This window comes from Corvus kubaryi, unplaced genomic scaffold (genome assembly GCF_017639235.1).
Source record: "Corvus kubaryi isolate FWS band 111438036 unplaced genomic scaffold, C.kubaryi_AGA036_p1.0 37391, whole genome shotgun sequence".
NCBI lineage: Eukaryota > Metazoa > Chordata > Aves > Passeriformes > Corvidae > Corvus > Corvus kubaryi.
The window spans coordinates 7,020,575-7,043,189 of NW_024581130.1; the positions used below are offsets into that span (position 1 = coordinate 7,020,575).

A 22,615-nucleotide genomic window follows, 5' to 3' on the forward strand; every position below is an offset into this window, starting at 1 on the left:
AAAATCTCCATCAAAGTTAGCACTGGCATCAACATTCCGTCCTGTCTAACACAGGGGACCCACTCACCCACTCAAACAAAAAATCCCACTGAAGGTAGACTCAAGAGCCTTGTTTTGTGCCATAGCTAGGACACGTCCTCCCTTCTTGCTTATCACTGCTTTGTTCCCTGTAACAAAGCAGGACAGTTTTAAAGGCTATCATATTTCAGATCACAGCTAAATTCCTATAAACACAGCTTTCAAAAAGGAAGAAAAGAGGGTATGAAGGTTTTTTTCTTTTTCCACGTAATTATTCTGATGGGGTTTTTCTGTGTTCTAAAACCCTTGCTTGAACACATTAAGCATTCATGTCTCCTGTGCCCTGGCAAACTCAAGGGTGACTGAAGAACTAGTGGAATCATGACAGCACAGATGGGAGAGGGGGGAAATCAATACATAAGGGAAGGGAGCTTCAGCTGGACTCTTACAGCTCCCATTAACAGGCACACCTGGGAAAGAAATTCCTTGGGAAGGACTCTCTCTCTACCTGGGGCCTGTTAGCAGAGACAGCCACACCTGAGGCTCCACAAGCAGCTCTTTTAGCCTAGTTCTTTGAAATGCCACCCCTCTATAGCAAAACAGACCATACAGCAACATTGTACACTGCTGCCCCAAAATAAATAAGCAGGGAAGTGATTGAAAAAAGAAAAAAGCCCAAACATCCTTGTTTTAAAAAAATGTTCATTCTTCTAGCCATCTCTAGAAAAAAACCCCCAAAACCACAACATAAAAGAGACAGAAAGCTATTTTCCCATAAAATTCATTGCAAGTTTATTTGAGTACTCAATCATCCTCAGACATTCTGGATCTATTAAGGTCTGGTTTATGCCAGAAAAATTTACACAAAGCGATTTCAGTTAAACTAATGCAGCCTCTTATCCTTGCTGTTAAAACAGATATTTGTAGCAGACTCTAATCCATGCAGTTCTCCTTGATAATTTCAGGAATTTAAGGGTATCCACAAAGGGGTGGGGGTAATGAGATTGTGGAAAAGACACACAGGCAAAATGCAAAACTCACTACCTCACACGTTTCAAGTGAAAAGCCAATTCCTTTCATGCCACCAATGCAAATTCAGCCCCCAAGAGTACCCAGAAACGATATGAGAAAAAATATGAAGATTAAATTCCTAGGAGGCTGACAAATGCTCTTCCTTTATCCACAGAGCTGCTGAGGTGCATGCCACCACACTGAGAACATTGAGAGCACGGCCTTCCACTGGCTTTGGGTAAGTCTGGCTTGGGAACTCTTTCCTATGGCCCACAAGATTTTGCCTGTGGAAACACAGCCTGAGAGTGGGTAAGAAGCAGCCACATCCCCGAGAAATGTGTCATGTTCACCCTGAACACAGCAGTAGAGACATAGTGGGTGATGTGCAGCATAACAGGGGCTACCAGCACTGGCTTGCTGAGTTTCACCTCCACCAGTCTTCTCCTACCTTTTTTTTTTTTTCCTGCATTTATTTCAAGCAGTTAGGTCCCTCTGATTCAATGTTTTTCCTTTAAGGGAAAGAGTCATATATCTGTTTTCCACCTCTAGAGATCATGGTGACTGCTGTGGTTTTGTCCTAGGTGCTGACCAATACACTGTAGAGAGAGGTTTTGAGGTAGGACTTTGCATGTAACTATGCAGCACTGGCTCCCTCCGGGAAATGTTATTTCTACAGAAGGATTGACACATGGATGGCTGGTGGATGGCAGCAAGACTGTCCCTGGTGGGAGTCAGGCACACCTTAAAGAAATTCCTCCGCTGGGAAAGGAGGAAAAGCAAGGTCAATGAACTCAGTCTCCCCATTTTGTGTGCACAGCTACTCCCAGAGATGGGCAGCACCGAAGATCCCAGGCTGCTTTGGAACAACCTTATTCCTCCCCAGGTCTGTGGGTCAGACCTGACGTCCCAGAAATGCACACATCATCACAACTCCCCGGAGCAGAGTCTGACATCTTTATCCATCAGAGGCATGTCCTACCAAGCCAAGAAACCCCCCACAGTGACAAGGACCTACAGAGAAAGAAGTGGCCACCTTACAAACCCTCACAGTAGCCCAACAGGAGGTTGGCTCCTCCTTAGCAAGCGGGGTGCCATGATCCTCCTATCCCAAAATCACCAACCACCTCCACTGACACAGCAAAACAAACCAAAACAGGGCAACAGCCCTCTGCAGCACAACGTTTTGGGTGGAAAATGGCAGGATTTTCCAAAGTATGATCAAAGTCCCTTTCCTTTGCTGTCTGGTGGCGGGAGCACCTTGTCGGCTGTGCAACCCCAGGCAAGCACTGAATCACTGCCTCTCCAGCCTCCCTGCACCTGAACAAAAGCCAGCAGTGCCCTGGGAGAGGCTTTGCTTACTGTCCATGCAGCAGCTCCAGACACATCCCAGAAAGGAAAGGCTGGATTATAACCTGCAGCCCCAGAGAGGCACAAAAGGAGGACACCATCAGCTTTACACACTCAGGAAACTTCACCTAACCTGAAAAATAATTGCAAGGTTTGGGCTATGTTTGTTTTTCCAAAGCCCCCAGTAGCTGTCACATTATTAGATTAGAGCAGATTATGGAGCATCTCTGCTGACATGCTCAATCGCACACACCCATGAAAACCTCTCATTTTCCTTTTAAATATTTTCCGCCTTCCCGTCCTCCACTTTTTGTTATTTTCATTGTTTCTTTGCAAGCTCATTTATCTTCAGAGTCAGCCATTTAGAGTTTAATAAAAGGCTTCACTGTCTATCCCCTTTTTCTTCAAAGGCCCCGATTTATTTTTCTGCCTCTTCTTGGTTCCCCCTAGCCTAATTGTTATTATTTTTAACCTTCAGTAGTTTCCTTTGCTTTCTTCTCCATTCTAATCACTCCCTGCTCCTGTTTTCCTCTCTCTGTACTAAGTCCCTTTCATCCCTCACCTCCCTCTCCGCCCATGGCCAAGCATCCAAATACAAGCGGAGCAAGCATAACCAAACATAAATATGAAAGGGATCATCCAATTTCAGCAAAATGCTTGCCCATACCTATTCAAATATTTACCTTGCAATGACTAAGCCCAAGAAGGGCATAAATTTTTTTTTTTTTTACAGACCTCTTCAGATCTTTAATAAACCTCAGCCTGCACCTCCACGACAGCCAGAGCTGCAGTTGCTGAGCTGTTTCCTATGCATTACAGCAGATTTGCTCCAAGGTAAGCAAGAGGGACGCCTGGGTTGGAATTAGAAGCAAGGAGATTTCATTCCCCAGTTGCTGGTTTATTGAAATTCAATGCCTCCCTCTCACCTGACACTTTGTTATGCTAACCCCTACCAGCCAGCAAAGATTTCCAGTCCATGGGGAAGGCAAGCAGCCACACTCCCATCGAAGCCAGGGAATTGTGTCCTGCAGGTCACATTCCCATCAAACCTGGGGAACTGCGCCCTGCAGCAACACCTGCGGGTGGAGGCATTGACAGGGACTCTTGTGGAGCACATCTCTGTCCCACCACCCAACAGAGGGGACACTCCTCCTAAAGGAAGGTGTCACAAAAGGCACTCCATGCCAGGGGACACCCGATTGTGGCAAGGGCTGCGGGGGGCTCCTCTTGCCTTAGAGCAGCAGGACCCCGTGGGGTTCTGAACCCCTTGCACAGAGCACCCATCAGGGTCCTGCACTGCTATTGCATGAAACCTTGCTCTCCTTTAGACACTACACAACCACTTCATCCCTGTGGGCAAGGGGGAGGAGAGGAAGCTGTCTCCTGCTGGGAACATACAGCTCCCACTGCATTTCCACCTTCTAGAAAGTGCACAGGCTTGCAGACCTGAGAGAGCGGCTGAGCTGGGGGAGTTCAGGGCTGAGCAGCCAGCTGGGATGCTAGCTACCCCAGTCCATCTCCCCAGAGCCCTCTGCTGCACAGTGATGGCTGAGAAGAAAGATTAAACCCCCAGGCAGCTCATAATGCCCTGGGATAAGCACAGGTGGGAGATGCTGGCCCCTTTACCTCGCTCCTCTGCCTAGGGAAAAACGCAGAGGCACAAGGAGGGCGTGACAAAGATACAGACAAGGAAACCACGCTTGGAGTGCAACAGAGCCCTCACTGGGGGGTTATGCTCCACTTTGCAAACGTTTCATTAAAACTAAACCCTCCTGAAGGGAAGGAAACAGCATCTTCCTTTTCCGAAACAGGGGAAAACATGCAAAAGCTTAACCGGGCATGCCCCTGGGTGAGGCAGTAAGACAGCCTATCCTATAGATGCCCACCAAGGAGTTTTGACATAGCACTGCTACAGCATTGGCAAAAATACTGCATTTACAGAAGGGAATAGGACTGCAGAACAAAGTAATCTAACTCTCCCCATTTCTAGAGGAGACAGAAGGCTGCTTCAAATGGTAATGAAGACTTTACTTGTGGCCAGTCTGGGTGCACAAACCTGGCTGAAAAAGAATTAAACTATTTTTGCTTCATCTACACTGTGAACCAATTCCTGTATTTCATGCTGGCTGTTTACACCCACCCTCGGCCTTGGAGGTGCCCTCAGTAACGTGGACAGCCCTGGGTGAAGTTTTGCTGGAGCAACCCTACTGCACCCTTCCAGATGCTGCTGCCCTACAGCACCGCTGGAAGGGGCTCCTGCCTGCCCAGCACACACGCAGGCACCACCAGCAAGGACCTGAGGCTCTGCTGGGAAGAAGGTGCTTGTGTTTAGCATCCCACAGGAAAAGCAGGTCTCACCAGTACAACCAGCCCCACAGCAGCTGGCTGTGAGCTCCGCAGAGAGATAGTTTTTTAAAACACCCCAAGTTCCCCAGCATCCCTCCAGCTGCTTTCCCACAAAGCAGACCTCAAACCAGCCTCTCACTAGGAGGAGATAAATAAAAAAAATAAAATAAAATACACCCGTGTGTGGGCTCATGCAATTTTAATCAAACTAATGTCTGCAAAAAGGGGGGCAGAGGGGCGGGGGCAGGGAGGGATTACGGTGCCACTTGTTCAAAGCGCTCCTGTTTATTCCACATCTGCGATCCCTTTTGAGCTCCCGGCGGCTGCGAGGAGTACAAGAGGTACAAAGCGAGCGCGGCGCGCGCTGAGCTGCCTCTGTTTTAGTCACCGTCTGCTGCTCATGTCAGCGAGGGAGCACCCCGGGGAACCACTCCTCGCTGCTGCACCAGCTAATAACACAACGACAGAAGCACCTGGAGGGGGGAAAGCCAATGGGAGAGGAAACCAAGCGTCCTAAAAAACAATGGTAACTTACAGCAGGGGGCAGGAGCTAGGGAGAGCAGACCTGCTTCTCATGGGGTTGGGGGAGAAGGGGTAGCACATGGGCAGGGAGAGAGAGCACCCTGAGCTCCACTGGGAATGGTCTTGCCCCAAAGAAGCAAGGACACTGGAAGAGGGGAAGGGGACAGTGTGACAGCCTGGATCAGGCATCAAGACAAATGGGTGGCAGAGGAACACCGGAAAGGTAATTGTGGGCAGCTCTGAGGTGGAAGGAGAAGGCAGCAAGATGGAGCAATGGCTTGAAATGTTTTGGGGACAATTACCTGCAGAAGTGCCAGGCAAAATGCTGGAGCTGCAGGAGGGTGAGAGAAGCTGGTGGCTTGTGGGAATATAGTGCTGTGTGCCAGCTGTGTCAATGCCTGATGTGCTTCAGATGTGAAGGGAGAGGAGCTCATGGCAAGAGCAGAAAGGGAGCTCCATCTCTCGCCTGACCACGCAGCCCTGCAAGCCCCCATCCCTGGCTCTCAGCAGGCCGGCTGCTAAGCCAGCAATACCAATGCTCATCAGCCTCACAAAGCAACACAAAATGCTTAATAACCATTTGGGAAGTGGTCCATTCACCTCAATACCTCCCTCGGGGATACCTGAGGGCCACCAGCTGTGGGGAGAGGCAGAGGCGACTGAGCTGCTCAGGGGGGGCAGGTATTAACCCGCCCCCAGCCCCTGAGACCTGGACACAGTTCCCAGATGGGGATTAAAGCCAGCAAAATGAGAATTTCAAAGACACATCCTGCAGCAGCAAATAATCAGGTGCCAAGAAGGAGATTAACCCTGTGGGGCTGAAGGAAACAAAGGCGTAAGAGCTGGTCTGTTTAAGAAGCTGCTGCTGCTGCTTCTCCTAGACGAACACAAATCCGACCAGGAGGAATCCGAGGGCAGAGCCTGCGTGAGAAATACAGATTGCTAGGAAATAGAAGCCTCTGATTTCATGCAGATCCACAACAAGTGGCACGAAGATCCCTGCAATAGCTGCGAGGCAGAGGCAGTGAATCAGGTAGTCTCCCACCCAGGTTGTACCACAGGATGCACTGCTTCAGAGCTTATTTTAGCTGATGGTGAGCAGACGACAGAGCCTCCTGCAGCAGTCCCTGCTCTGCCAGCTCCCAGACCTACAGAAGGCAGCACACAGCACCCTCAGGCACCGACTGCTATGCCCTGACAGATGGGCAACAGCTCCTCGTTTGGGGTCAAAGTGACACAGGTCATTGATAGAGCAGCAGGGTTATGGCAATATCCTTCACAGGTCAAAAAGCCTGATGATTCTGGGGACATACACACTAGCCAAGCTGGAGGGGTCACTGTACCTGCAGAGCTGAAAGAGCAGTGCCCTGGTCAGCATTTGCGTCAGGGGACCATCCATTCAAAGCCAAGATGGGGTATCCCCCAGCACAGAATGAGGAACTGCTCCTCATTTGCAAGCAGATGCAGCCAGTGCTCCTTTTGGGAGGAGGCTCTTCCTGCACTGTGCTGGCAGGAGAACAGCTGTGAGACACATTCACAGGCTCCCTACTCAGGGGCTAGCTGTGTGTCATGACAGGCTTCAAGAGACATATCCCTAATGCTTGTGCCGCTGCAACAGGAACATGGTTCCCAGTCAAGCAGCCTCCAGCAATACCACCTTGGGCTGTGATCTTGTCAGGTTTCGTAAGCTTAATCAGGCTCTGCTCTGGCTGGTGTACAGGGGTTTCACAGACAGGCTGGCTGGCTGTCCTACTGCTCCAGACAGCATCTCTGAACGCTCAACAGCAGTGCTAAGTCCTGGCAGTCAATGGGAAGACTCACATTTTGGTCTTGTCAACTTCAACCAGAAGATAGTAAGGGACAGGATGGGTGGCCCTGTGGACCAGTAATAGGACTGGGACTGTGGTGCCTGGCTCAAATTCATGACACTTTAGCAGTGATGGAAAGCACCTTCTAGCCTTTCAGTGAGAGATTCAAGGAGAGGAGAGTTCCAGCTCCTGGGGGCACATGTGTCATCTAAAACATCTCATTAGTGCAAACTGTCCACAGTTACCCAGCTTGACTTAGCCCTACCAGAGCATCCTGTGGCCTGAACATACCACAGGAGACAGCAAGTCCATCTTGCTGTACTGATGGTCTGTGACAGGGCTGCCTGCAGAAACTCACCCCACTGCTGCCACGGGGCAGCTCAGCACCCATGCAGCGCCCTGAGCCGGCGCTGCGCTTTTCACAGCAAGAGGCGCCAGCTAAGCCCAGCCCCACGGGCACAACCCAAACCCACAGCACTGCTGCCCAGCCCAGCACGCCTCCGGTGTCCTGGTTCCTTCTCTCCCCTTCCTCCCATCCACATCAAACCCTCACCATGAGCCCCGCTAAGCAGATGAGATCTGAGGAGCCTGGTGTCTCCGAGGATGGGCATGCAGGACACGCTGCTCTGGCCACAGACACAAGGGAGCTGAAACGATCTGAGAGTGCTGGGCACCAGCAGCTCACTCCCCACTGCTCACCAGTCCCTGTGACTCACAAAGTCACTTCAAAAGGAGCTCCTCAAAGCACCATCACTGCCTCTGACATCCCAGTCACAAAGGGAGAGGAATAAAGGGTAGGATGCAGCAGTGCAAAGGTAATTACTGCATCCTGACAGCCCTGATGGAAGACAGCACTGAAACCCTCATTGTCTGCTCTGGAGTCAAAAGCCTGAAACAGCATCTAGGGCACTCAAAGGACACATGGAAAGGGTAGGGGAAGAGCCCCCACAAAGCCCTGGAGAAGGAGGCCAGACGGAGAAGGACCCATGTCTCTGGCAGCTCTGAGGCCTCCTCCCATTGCAGGAGGGAGCAGGGACTGCTCCTTTCACCCCAACCACAGTCCCTCTTCTGGGCATCCCCATTCCAGCTCTCCCTGCTTCAATACCTCCAAGATGCCAACCTACACACCCCACTGCTCTTAACAGCACAGAAACTCCCATCCAAGGTCTTACACCTGCCACTTCCACACTCCCTCCTCCTCTTGCCTTCCCAGTGCTGCTGTTCCTGCTTTTCTTCCTGCTCCCTTTTCAGCTCTCTTTCTTCCCTCCTCTCACCTTTTGCTTGTTTTTAGCTCCCTTGCCTCCATCTCCCTCAGCCCCCTCCCTCTCTGCCTTGCAAACCTTCATTAGCTCTCCTTCACACTGCTCAGCACTGGGATGACCAGCACCTTCCCTCTCCCCAGTAAGGGCAGGGTTGCCATAATCCCCCCTATCTCACAGCAGCCAAAGGGCTCCATCTTTGGCTCAGCTCACCCTGCACCCCAGGACTCTGCCTGGAGGCAGGAACCCCTCATGCAAAGGGATGCTTTTCCCTGTACCAGTCCTCTGGATATGCTCATACACTCATCTGGCTGCTGTACTTGCGAGGGGCTGTTTGGATGCTGCGCAGCACTCCTAACTTTACTCATGAGATAAGCTCTGCAGAGCCAGCACACAGGTGAGGCCTGAGTAGCAGCCCCGGATAGTGACACACCAGCCCAGGACACGACTGCAGAAGGGAAAACACTGGAAGCACCCCTGTGGCCACAGCCCATCTTTCACAGTGTGCCAAAGCACCTGCCACTCTCAGGGCAGCCCTTCTGGCCTGCACCCACAACAAAGGAGCTCCTTCAAAGCACAGAATCTCTCCAAATTATGGACTCGTGCCTCTGGTAACGCCACCTCTCCACCCACTTCCCCCTCCCCATAGGTGAACATTGCTGTGCCAGCGCTCCCCCCTTCCAGCCGCAGCGCCAGGTGGGCCACCCGTCAGGCACAACCATCACCTGCAGCTTTGCAAGGAGTCCTGTCTGTGGACAGGTGGCATCACTACACCTGAGAGAGCTCAAAAGGTGACAACAGACTGCCAGAGCACCTGTGGTCATCTGTGGCATGCTGATGAAATTTTTCTGCAATTTTTCAGTGGACAGAGAGCCCAACGTTAACCCTCTGATAAGTAACCTGCTGCTTTGGGATGTCTTCGCTTCCATACAGCAGCACGATGCCATAAAGAAAACTGATCTCTCTAAACCTTCTCACCCCCTCAGTGTGTTTGGCATTACAAGTTACAATCAGGAAATGCTTTTGGTAAGAAATGGCTTTATAAAAATCTTGCTCTCTTGAATAGGCAGCTAAAAATGAAGGATGACAGGGTCTGAGCAAGTTAAGTGCTCAGAGCACATCGTGCCTAGGACTGAGGCATTCCTGTCCAGAAAACCCTGCCTGCCATGACACACTTCCCCAGGGCAGGCATCCCTAGCTCCACATTTCCTTGGAGAGCCCTAAGTTATCATTTTAACTCGCAAGCAGTAAGGAATATAGCCCTGAAGGGCGCAATATGTTGAAACACAATGTCAAGGAACCGGAGCAGGGCAGAGCAGGGGCACTGAAGGGCATCCAGCCCATTAGTACCAACTCAGTCATCCACGATCCCTTAAGGCAGAGGCTCATTCAGACTTCAAATGGGGAGCAAAGCAGCCCCACCTCTTGCCTCCTCAGGGTAAAAATCACGCTTCTCTCTGCATTCTGAAGTGCCTTTGTTTGGGTTTGCCCTGTTAGCTCCGGCTTTTCTTTGTAGGCTCTCCAGAAACATCTCTTGTTGATGGCAAGGGCAAGTGGGGCGGCTAATCCCATTCCATTAGCATCCTCTGAAATACTCCAAGGACTAGGAAGCTGCCTGGGTGCAGGTGGCCAGAAGGCGGCTCTCACTAAGCATGACTTCTGGATGTGTGCACACACATCCAGCCCCAGAGCCGTCTGCCATCAATAAAACTTGCCAGAGGGAGGGAAGAGGATAAAGAAACAGCCCACATGTGGCTCAAAAAGAGATTTTTCTCCTACAAGCACAGCTTTCTCAATGCCAAAGGTTGCCACTGCCCCTCTTTTCTGAAGGTGACACAAAACTCCTAAACTGGGGGGAGCATGTTATGCGTAAGAACAGCTGAGCACCATCCCCACAAGGGCCGGGGAGGGTGGATGGGACACCCCCAGCCCCCCATGCTCCTGGGGGCTGCAGCAGCACAGCCCCTGATACCACAGGGGGCAGATATAAGGTTGACAGAAGCCATCCCCTCCTCATATGATGACCCAGCAGTGCCTGCAGCACTCTCATGTTCCTTGCAGCCCTCCTTCCCATTACATTTCCCATTTATAAACAGCTGTTTGGCAGTATTACTAATCAGTGCTGCATGGAATAATGTTACATTTCCCACCACATTACTATTTTATCTTCTATCCTCCCCACCTCCAGCTGCTGCTTTCCTTCCACCACCCCCAGCCTGGAAAGCAATAATACATTTCTTCATTTTATTCAGGCTCTACTTCTCTGATGACACAAACAATTTACTTACAACTCATGCAAAAAAAAAAAAAAAACAAAAAAACAAAAAACAAAAAACCAAAAAAAACGGAAAGGTTTTTTTTAAATTAAATACTGTTAAACCCACTTAAAATAAATACTTGCTGAAGGAGTATCAGCTGGAGACTGCTCTCTGACTTATAATAATTCCACTGCGCCCAGGGAAATCCTCTTAAACCTATATCAGATGAAGATTGTAAAACTGTTAGAGGGCTAAACTGACAGGGCAGCCACAGAATCAAGATGGAAAATTTCTCTCCCCAGCTTCTCCCTACCAAGGGGGCAGCTCTGTCCCAGTGCAGGTCAGGTTTCCTTCTCAGCACATAAAGCAAAGCCCTGCACCACCTGGAGCTGAAGGGAGAAAGGCCAGTCCTGCCAGGGCTTTGGGCTGAAGAAGGAGGAATAGGCTGCTGTGGGACCCAAAGCCTACCTCTGAGAAGCACCAAAGAATTGCTTTCCCTCTCCTGTGGGTCACAGAAGCAGGGCAGAGACCCTCTGGAGCTTTAAACCTGAATAAATCTCCGCATCTCCCCCTCCCCCCAACCCTTCTCCCCCAGACGCTCAATATCAACATCGCTAAATTAGAGATAAGGATTCCAAATCATCGGAGCTAAGGGTGGGACAGAAGCAGTGCGCTTTCAAGTTTAGTGCCATCTTATCTGAGATGACAAAAAGGATGTGATGTAGATTGGTAATGCTGCTAGGAGGTACTGGGCTTGTGCTGCTCCGCAGTTTCCCTGAGCACTGGTCACCAGTTTGACTCTATTGGTTTTGTAATTTTTCAACAAGAAGACACGCATCCACACACAGGGAGCATTTCGTGGCACAGAGCTGAGCAATGGGCACTGCACTTCTCCTCTGCTTCGTGGGGACTCCACTGTTCATCACCAGACCTACTTGTTCTCCCAGAGAATCCAAGGAAAGCACTGGCATTAACAGCAGAAACAGCTACCCCTGCCTCTCAGGGCAGCAGAGGGACGGAAGTGCAGAGCAACCAAGTCTGAGGGGCTGGAACTAAAGAACAAATAAAGCAATCCTCCAGGGAAAACAAATTTAAAAAAAAAAAACCAAACAGAAAGAGGAGTGGGAGGAAGAGTAAGCACAGCAAAAACCTCCGCAGGGAAGCACAGCAGGAAAAATAGGCAATGTGGAAGGCGAAGTTTTCGGTGGTAATCAAATAAGGCGCCGCTCCATCGCAGGATTTCTCAGCGCTGCAGCTGGCTGGAGCCACGGGGACTGTACGCCACTTTCAGAGTTCACTGAGCAATTGCTAAGGCAGGGGACGGGTGCCATATGTTACCAGCTGCGCTCACAGCCATCGCTTTCCCCATTTAACGCTGAGAGACTCTGTGGAGGCACACGAGCACAGAAACCTGCACACTCCGTGCCTCTCCCCCGCCAGCCGGTGCTCCGGCAAGGCTGCCAGAAATGCCAGCAGGCTCTGCCAGTGGCACTGGCAGCGGGTCCCCGAGCCAGGGAGCCACCAGGCCGTGCTGGCTGCTCAGCACCCATCACTGGCGGGGAGGTGCAGGTGGAAGAAGAGATGGGTGTCCCTGAGCTCCCCTCCAGCGAGGAGGAAGCAGCCCCTGGAAAGCTGCTGAGTGCACAGGAGGGAGGAGGCCGGTACCAGGCTCTGCCCATCCCACATTACAGCCTGCTGGCTCCACCACCTGCTCGCCTGACCTAGTCCAGCTCCTTCTGGCTCTCCTTTTGTGCGCAGTAATTTTTTTTTTTTTGTCTTCCAGAGCTTCTCTTAGTTGTGCATATAGTGAAAAAGTAATCTTCTGGGGAAGAAGGGGGGGGGGGGAAAGAGGTTCAGGGCGCCAGAGGGCATTAGGAGAATATGTTAAATTCAGGATGGGAGATATCATTAGGTTGTTGTCAACATCAGGCAACCTTTTGCCCAAGGCTTGAACCTAGGATGCTGAGCAACCCACTTGTGGTAGAGCTGGTATTCAAATGCACCAGGATCTCTAACTAAAGATTTTTCTCTCCTCCTTAGAAACCTTTGCATCGTTTACCTCTTCTCAGCACATTATGTCAATATACACCAACAGCTTGTGCCACCAATCCCTCTACTCAGAGGGACAGACTGAGAGGCATCTTATAAAACAATTATGACAATTATGATTACCACATTTTACCAGGAACTGGGAAGAGTCAGCAGAAGAAGCAAAAAGGGCACATGGTCTGAGCAGAGTTGCTGTTTTCAGCAACTCCCTTCAGGGCAGCAGAGGACCCCAAGCCTTGCAAGCCTCACTGACACTGAGGAGGCAAAGGGCTCAGCAAAGAGCAAGTGCCACATTCCTATCAACCTGAGGGATGCCTGAGAGGAGCCAGACATGGCTAGAGAGCAGACCGGAGGGCACGACTCTGAGCCTTCAGGAAAGAGGCTTTTTCAGGAAAGACTGCTTTAGTTTCCAAAGATCATTTTAGCTGACTGTACTGATATTACTGTTCAGGCTCAGCACTGCACAGAAACCCACCCAAGCAAAGCACTGCAGCTCTTCACAGTCTGAAGGCAAGTCAGCATTCGGGATTCCACGCCTGCCTTCCTGACAAGGAAGGGACATAGAAAGTCTGGAAGCGAGAGGGCTCATTTTAAAGACAAGCCTAGATCTGCGAGCAGAGGGCTGTGCAATTGCCCGAGGCTACATTAATTTACATTTTTAGAAATGCCTTTTAGAATACATTCTTTCTTACAATGCATCGGTACAAGTGTACAGATAAGTCCAAAAAAGGACACATATTCTTATCGTAATTGTTCTCCACACGCTAGCTAAATTTAAAAAAGTACCTCTGCCTCAAAGGGGACAATACAGGAAAAACATATGGAATACAGCGATGTGTTCCAAATGTGTCTAATGCCAGGTTTCTGAGAAATGGGTAGGTGGATGGCATAAAAAAAAGAATCAGTTCTCCAGCTGAGAGCCCTTCCCACAAAGCATGTCATGCCACCAAGTTGCTCATGGTTTTGAGGGACAGGACAGAAAGGCGAGGGAGGGGGAAAAAAACCCAAAGAAAGAAACAGAAGAGTGGATACAATGGATTATCCATTTTTTAGGCATAGTCTGCCCACAGTTTGTTCCACTTCTCCTGCACAGACAGAGGTACAGAAGTGATGTCATGTAATAGTACAATAAGAAAGTGAAAATCAGGCAAGCAATTCCAACAGGAAAGAATAGGAGATGGCATACTGCAACAAAACAGGAGTAACTGGAAGTGTTCATCAGGAAAATACAGTACCAGGGGATGAGATAAAGACACACACAAAACGAGTGAGCCCTGCCCCGCTATGCGAGGACACGCACAGAGACTTCTGTTGAAAGCCATCAGTTCTAACCTGACTGCTATCTACTGAAGAGTGGTTTAGGAAGCACAAGGAATAACCAGCCCATGCAATTCACTGCCAGATTGTTCATGACTAAAGCACAGGGTTGCCTGTGCCGCACTCCCACGCCCCTGCCCACGGCACTGCGGATCACCGGCCCCCCAGTCTGGCAGTGCCTATCAGCCTCACAGCTTCTGAGAGGGGAAAATTGGGTGAGCTTAGGCAGCTACACTTCTAAGATAGCAGAAATGACTAAGCAGGACAGGAGATGAATCCTATTCTGCATTATTACCAGGCAGAGCTGAAATATAAGCCTTTGTTTTTAACTCCCGCTATCTGAGGAGCTCAAAGCACATCACAATTATTTAGCTTAGACTTTGTGAAAGGCTTGTGTGCTATTATCCCTAATTTTACCAGCTGGAAAATGGTGAGGGAGATGGAGCCCGCCATATCCAGGGACATGCAGCAAGTTGGCAGCACAATAGGGCCCAATGCCTGCAGCATCACAAACCGGGCGCAATTCCCCAGGCTGTGGCCATAGGAACTGCCAGAGGTAAATATGTTTACCTCTCCTCACTCCTCCCCCATTAACAGACAAACACTTCCTTTCCATCCACAGCAGGAACAGAAAGGAGAAGCAGAGGAGCATAGCTCAATTTTTTTGTGAAGGTTACTACAGAGAGAATTAAGCACGTAAAGGAGGACAGTAAGAACAAAATACCCTGTGTCTCGTTGCAAAGGACCACCTATAAGAAGGCATTTGATTTTTTGTTTTTTAAAAATCCCTTTTTAATGTCAACTAAAGGGTAATTTGAAAGTGAAGGACATTTTACTCCTCTGGGGAGCTAATTACTGCAACAAGCACAGCCCAAACAGGCAGAGATGAATGTAACTCACACAGCACAACACCAATCCTGCAGCTCACTTTGGTTAACTCACACAGCTTGGCCAGATAAGGCATACACATATTTCATGGAGGTAGCCAAGCCGCTGAGACACTCAGAGAGATCAGGACATCTGTGCTTAGGATTTCCAAGTTCCACCTTCATACACCAGAGCAATAGAGACAAACTCCTCCAACCTCACTAGAGAAATAATAACAGTAAGAAATACAAAAAATATGCCAGAAAAAAATAGAATTTGGGGATGTAAAATGGGTCCCTGCTGTTCCCACCTGGTTGAGATCATCGTGTTATGCCATTATTTAGCTCTGAGCCTCCAAACTTCTTTATTTAGCACCAACCCTCCAAAATGCTGCCTAACAGCAGTTCCTTTCTGCAATGCAGCCAAGTAGCTCATCACAGGATCATAGGACAATTCAGGGTGGAAGGGACCTTGGGGGTCTATAGTGCAGCTATAGGGTCAAGCAGGGTCAGCTATAAGGTCAGACAAGGCCGTTCAGAGCTTGATCCTGTCAGGTCTTGAAACCCTCCAGAGATGAAGCCTTTGCAACCTTTCAGGACAGGCTGAACTGCTTATTTCGATTTTTGCCCTGTTGTTGCTCATCTGCAAAAAGCCTGGTCTCCCCAGGACACAAGCTGCCCACTCAAGTGCAGTGACAAACACTTTTCCCTGTCTCTCAGGTGAAGACAAAGAAGAAAAAGCACATAAAGAAGAGCCCCCAAAGACTTCTATCAGAACTGGTAGGTCCTTGTCTCTGAGATTGCCATCTCTCTCTTTGACACCTGCCTCAAGCAAAGCCACCTGCAGCCCTGTTGACAGCTGGAATAAACCAGCAGCCACTGAGGTCCACGTGCCCCACACGGAGAGAAGTGACTGCTCTCATCCAGGTTCCCAGGAGCAGACTGTGCTCTCCCAAATCCAAACTGTGACGTGACTTTGTGCACAGACAGATCACGTATGGCAGCACTTGACAAAGAAGAAGGGAAGCTGCTGGCAACAAGCAGCAGCAGCTGGTATGGGATAATAAAAGTTCTTTTTTTTTCTTGCCTGCTACACAATTTCAATCTCAGCAGAGAGATACCGGAGGTTTTTGGTGGCAAGTGCAGCAAGAGTTAGACCTGCTTTCTTTTCCTGAATGCTTGTCTGAGACACATGCAGCCCCCTTCCTTCCAGTGCTAAGTGTCTGGCCTGCATAAATCTTTCTTCCACCTCCGGTGCCACCAAAGCCTCTCAGACACACCCTACAGATGTCCTCCCTGTCCCAGCTACGGGCTTGCAGGTGGCCACATAATTAAATGTCACAGCTGCAGGGCACAGAGGATCCTGAAGACAAACTCCTAAAGGCATGGTCTAAGTGCCCATGGACTGAGTACAGGTCTGCAGAGAGCTGCAAGTGCCTCGGGCAGCTCAGCATTAGGAGATGAGACCCCACCACGCAGAGCCACAGCCAGCCCTGATGTCAGGCAGAGAGGCAGATGGCTCTTCACCCCAACAACGCCCTTGCCCACCACCACTCCTAAGCATGGCACAACGTAGAAACTTCACCACAATGGGGCTACCAGCCAAAAAACCACACAGAACCCCTGGGAGCCATCCCAGGTAATGCAGGACACAGGAGAACAGGGCAGAGGCCAAGGCACCAATGCACCTGGGCAGGATGAGACCAGGGAGAAACGGCAGAGAGAAGTGTGGCCATGCTGACAGAGCAGCCACTGACTAGCACCTAGCTAGCACAAAGCTTCTCTGCCCTCTGTGACCTAAGCCTGGCTGGAAGAAAGTCCTGGTGACCACCCCTGCAGGCACTACCAGCTCCACAGCAGCTCCTGTCCACTGCAAAGGCAGCTGTGTTTGAGTGCTCCTTGTTTCTCAAGTCTGCACTGACATTGCTTCTTCCCAGCCTGTGGTACCGTGGAGACTGTGGTCTTCTCCCATCCAAACCCCTTTCATTTTTTTGCTTTAACTTGTTTAGGATTGATGCTGTACAGCTGCTTCCCCCAAAATAAAGACTAAAAGAGCTGCCACCCCCTCAAGAGCTTTGAAACCTTTCCTCCCGCTCTATCACTACCTGTTTAAGAAAAACCTCAAAGCTTGATTTCTTCCCTCAAATCATTTACTCTGAAGAAGATCTCAACGTTTTTGGGAGCACAGATGAAAAAACACTGAGATAAAAGTCTGAAGCTTCTGAAGAGGTTAGACCTGGGCCTCTTCACTGTTATCTAAGCAAGGGTACAGGCACACAAACAACTCATTGCAGAGATATAGTGGAGTACAAATTTGCAGTGACTCACGCTCCTTGAAGGAACTGCCACGTGATCAGTTCTACCCTGCAGCAAAACACAAGTTTGCCCATCAAAAGAAGAACAAACCAGCACCTCAGTTTGCACTCCTGCAGCTTCACCACCTAAACTGCTGTGCAGAAACCTCCTCTTCTGCCCGTATTTTAAGAGTTACTAAGAAAAGGGTAATTCCAGTGACAATCTGGAAAATACTGCTGTCCTGCCAGTGGTGATGCTGTGCTTCTGGGATGCTGCTTTCCTTCACCTGCAAAGCCTTTGCTGTCCACAACTTCTTAGAAAAGTGAAGGAACAGCCCACACTACTTCTCACAGCCAGCAACAGGCAGGACCCCAATACAATTGTGTGCATAGTCCCCAGACCCACAATTTAATCAGTCCAATTTAAGTTTTGTAACTCCCCTCTTCAGTACGCTCAAGTGTCTTCCCAATTCAACCACAAAGCCAAAATTCCTATCAGTTGCTTAGAAGCCTGATAGGGGAAGTTTCCAAAAGCAGCCAAGTCTTCAGCCACTAGCTAGTTACGAGTGTAACACGTAGGATCTCTCTTTAGTCACCATAGAGAACGATGCACTTGATTTAAACAAAGATGGACTGCTCTCCAGATTTGTCCTTTTCTGTCTTCTGATGGCAGGTATTGCCTGAACATCTACCTTGGGCAGTGAGCTTGGTGTTAAATGGGTGGGAGATGAGATCTTCTAAAATCTTCTCCCCTCACCCTAAGTAAGAGAGCATGAACTAGCCTCAGCAATTTTTGTCCGCCTCAGGGAACTGAAATCTGAAGGCAAACAACAGAGTTGCAGACTTTGTACATGGGCTGATCTCCTCTCATAAATCAATCACAAGGTTGTGGTTCCACAACATCCTGAAAAGCAACACCCCACTTTTTTTTTTTTTTTTTTTTTTTACCCCACCTCCCTCAGCACCTGAAACTCAGTCTGACACGTCCTAAATTCTTCTCCTAACACACCTTGCAGCCCAGGTATAACTCCATCTTCTCAAAGGTGCAGCTCAGAGGGGGATGATAAGAGGAGCAGCACGATACAGAAAGGCTTGTTTTTGAAGCAACTGAAGGAAACTCAAGAGTGGTGAAGAAGATTAGGTCTTGATACACATGTTCGCATGGCAGAAGGCCTTTGAACCACATGACTGGCCTCATTCCTAGCTTCAGTGAGATTAGCACTTGTGGTGCATGCCTAAATTCAGATAAGAGTCCCACAGAGTGCCTGGGGAGTACTTCTTACTCCAGGCCATCAGAGACATCAGGTCTTCAAAGTGCTACTAGACCATGGCCAAAGTCTCAGTGAAGGAAAAGGCATCTGGAGCAGTGACACTAAAAATGGGAGAGGGACAACCAACCACGCCTGCTGTTCATGAGGTAGATAGAAGTGTACTTTCAAGCCAAACTGGCATGTCTCTGAAGCTGACAAGATTATTTTTCAGCAGCCTTGGAGCCCTGGAGATACAGCCTTCAACAATGCTCAGATGGCAGGAGCAGAACACATCCCAGCTGCTCTGCTGTAAGTTGAGCTGTCCCGGGGCAGACAGCAGCCCCATGTGCTGCTGTACCAATGTCCATCCAGCTCCCCCGTCACAGGACTGTATCATGCAGGTGGAAAAGAGGAGAAACTCCTCCTCCAGCTCTTTCCTCAAACCATGGGACACAACAATTCCAAGGTCCCAGAGCAGCAAGCCTAAAATCAACACTGCTTCAAACCCATCCACTTCACACGTAAGTGGAGAGAACAGAGATGCTAACAAACCTGTCTCCCTTCAGGCTTTGCTGCTGCCAAAAAAGAGCCACTCAATCTAATGAGTCAATTAAAAATTCATAACTGGATGAACAAAAAAAGAGAAAAGTTTGGTTCTTTTTCTGAGAAAATGAGAACAGTAACTCTCCTCTGTACCTCTTCTTGCACATACTCTCTGCAGAAAGAAAACCAGCCTGAAAATCCCCAGCCTGTAGTTGAGAGCTAAAACAACAGGAAAATAAAGGACACGTGATCTGCCCAGCTCTGCAGAGAGGAGCCCATTTCCCCAGCAGGACTTCGGGGTCCAACAAGGCTGAAGTCAGCACCAGTTCCCACGAATGGGAGGCAGAGGGAAGGCTCTCTGTAAGGGCCTGTTGTCTACAGCTCACTGTAAGAAGCACTCTGAAAAACTCAGTTTCTGTCAGAGTTTGGCTAACCCACAGAAAGCACTTTACACAGATGCACACGTTCAAAATGCAAGTGACCCTAAGTCATTTCTGAAGTGAATTTTCAGTAATGAATTAAGCTAAACCAAATCAGGGCCCAAAATCCTGAGCACGAGCATCCACGAAGGGGCATAATGTGATTTAACTAATCCACTAGAAGTTAGTTCAGATCAATTTTCTTGAGTATCTCCGACACATGTAAGCCCCAAAGCCAATGTCCTCAAAGCACTGCTCACGGGTGCCTAGGGACTCCCAAATCTTACTGTGGTTTGTAGCTGTGGAAAGGGTAGGACAGAGCAAAACAGACCAACCCAGCTCTGACTCCCCAGACCCTTGGAAAGCAGTTGAGGAGCTTCGCACTGCCCAGCCACTGGATGTGCTGACTGTGCCCAGCTGCAGCTCCCTGGCAGAGCAACCCAACTTCCAACCCCACCCTGCTCCCAGGCACGTTTTTTCAGCAGGTGTCGGTTTCAATGGGTTTCACTCCCCGAGGTGACTGTAACAGCAGCAGCGCTGACTCAGTCTTGTTTGAACTGCAGTGGGAACTGCAAATCTGGGCACCTAAAACAAATCGCAGAACTACAAATAAAAAATAGAATACTCAAGGCATCTGCCTCCCGACTGCTCATGGACACCAGATGGGAAAACAGGCACCTAAATAAGCACCTGCACCCATGCTGCGGAGCTTCACCTGGGAGAGTGGCTGGGCTGGCACCCCTGAAGGAAAGAAGCCAAGGCCACAAAAGCTGGAGGCAAGAAGCTCAACCCAAAGGAAGGCTATTGTGATTTAAATCACATCCTGGCTCCTTTCTCACTGGAACTTCTTGTGTCAACACAGCCTGAACCAGCAACTCCACCACACCTGGGTAATGTCAAAGTGGTTTCCAAGCTGCAGGCTCACAGACACCACCTAAGGAAAGCAAGCCTGCTTGCTGTCTGTGGGCTTAAATTTGCTAGAGGCATGTCTGTGTTGGGAAGGAGCTCTTTTAGGGGTCTTTCAGCCAAAGAGTTGGATGGAAGCCATTTGACTGCTGTTAGCTGAGTTAGACACTTGGAATACAATCCTGTTTTGAGATACAGAAAGCAAGCTGAAGCTTGAGAAGGTCAAATCTTCTAGTCAGAGAAGTGCCATGGAAATACTCCAGATTTTAAAGAACCTATTTTTGATTTTTCTAAAGCAAAGCAAAAAAAAAATCCCAAACCAACTTCTCCACACTCATCTACAGCCAGCTCAATGTGATCGGTGTGCTGGTTTCGGGATGCATTCAGCACTGCTGTAAGAGTCTGAAGATGACCATCTCTCCTGTTCACTTTTATGTGTTGCTCATTATTACTCCTCTCTTCCCTGCTCAGCTATTTCACCACCGTTGGCACACAGCTCTCTCGTCTGTGACTTACGCCATCTGATACAGACTCCCTGCTCCTTTCCCTCCGCGTAAATCAGTTCCACATCCATCTTGCCTTCAGCTATGGCTTCAAACATTCCTCTGCCTGGCCGTGCTGCCTGATGCCTCGTTTTCAGAAGGGCCTTATTACTGAAGAAAGCTTGCTGCTTCCTGTGCCTCTATACTGTGATTTCCTGCAACTCCTACCACTGTGCCACCTGCTCTCCGCTCCAGTTCTCCCTCACAGGATTTTCATCTAACAGCCTATACAGACCACAGTGCACACAGGGGTTCAAGGGTTTGTCACCCCACTGGCCCAGCGCCGAGAGCAGGACAGCTTACCCACGAGGTTCATCTTGGCGCTGTAGCTGCCGAAGTACCTCTCGTCGGTGTTGGGCGTGTGGCACTCATACTCGCCGGCGTCGCGCTCCTGCAGCTCGGTGATGTGCAGCAGGACGGCGTCCCCCTGCAGCCGCTCCACGAAGATGCCCCGGCTGCGCACACGCTGCGTGTAGATGGCGTAGGGGAAGGAGGGGTCCACGGTGCTGACGATCTGCACCTCCCGCTCGGGGGCCGAGGGCAGGTAGATGGACCACTGGAAGTTCTGCTCCGCCGGGCCCTGGTAGCCGCTCACCTTGCACCACAGGGTGACATGGGATCCCTCTGTGCGGTACAGGGGTCCCTCCTGCACCGTCACTTGCCGCTGCGCCAATGCCATGCCTGTGGGGAGAGGAGCCCAGGGTTACTGACCAGCAGGCAATCCCCACACGTACACCCAGATACACCCATCCTACCACCCCTTTTCTATGGCCATGCTGGACCAGGCAAGTCCTCACACCCCATTTTACAGCTGGCACATCGGGCTCTGGCCCAGCACCCTCCCGAGTCACACTGGAGAATTCTTGCTGACTCAATGGATGTGTTTTAAAAACACCCCATGCAAGAAGCAGCAGTGAGGTAACATAAACCCCTTGTTTGGAAGCAGTAAGAACCCAGGCATGAAAGGGCAATGCACCACACAGTAACAAATCAGAAACTCAAGGTGACAGGTCTTTGTTTTCAGTACTCTTACTTTCCAACTCTTACCACCCCATGGAGAGAGGCCCCTGTGCAAGCCAGGGGGCTGCACTCCCTCCCTTCGGTTGCTGGGCCACCCAACTCCAATGCCCCAGGCACTCGTCCTCCATCAGCAAACCCACCAGAGGCCTCAGCTGGTACAAAAATCCCATTCTTTTTCCCCAAACCCAGCACACCTTCTCCGTTCTCTCTTACACTTGTAAAGGCACACAGAGAAATATCAGGTTTCCAGCACTGCCTTCCCAAGCCTGTCTGAAAGGTGTGCATTTAGTACATAACAAAACCAATTAAAGTTAATGGAGGGAGTGGGCACTTTACACTAGAGCTCAGTGCCCCGGCTGCTGAAGTCAGGGCCCAGCACCGTGCGCCGTACACACGCAAACGTGCGCAGCACAAAACAAAGACAGCCGCGCAGCACGGTGACTGCGATCCGCTGTATTTTTACACAGATTATGGATGGCTGGCCCTTGGGCTCATGGCACATTACCAACACAGCCCTCCAGGGGCCAGATAAATTACAGCAATCTATCTTGTTTGTTGCTACATCAAAGGCTCGAGGTCTGGAGACCACGGTGGGTGTTCATCGGTTATTGAGTTACCAGCAGCACGCACACATGGCAAGGCCAATCCTGGCTTCTGTGACTGCTTGCTTGCCATCATAAAACAGCAATAAGCCGATTTAAAGCAGGTCCTGCATAATCACGTTTGCAAATTTCATCCTCTGTGTGTGTGTGTATGTTGGGGGCTTCCCCCTCTCCTCTAATTTTCAATAACAATGCTCAAGTCCAGAGAAGAATTTAACCTTTCAAAAACTGGCATCTT

At 49.8% G+C, this 22,615-nt stretch overlaps 1 protein-coding gene across 2 annotated transcripts in view; it reads right to left on the reverse strand.

Annotated features, from left to right (window-relative positions):
- IGSF3 (immunoglobulin superfamily member 3) overlaps positions 1-22,615 on the reverse strand; it is a 94,762-nt gene that overhangs the window by 46,010 nt on the left and 26,137 nt on the right. For both annotated transcript variants that reach the window (XM_042037883.1, XM_042037882.1), the window contains exon 2: positions 21,059-21,436. In XM_042037883.1, coding sequence (XP_041893817.1) covers positions 21,059-21,436 — 378 coding nt within the window. The remainder of the gene's footprint in view (positions 1-21,058; positions 21,437-22,615) is intronic.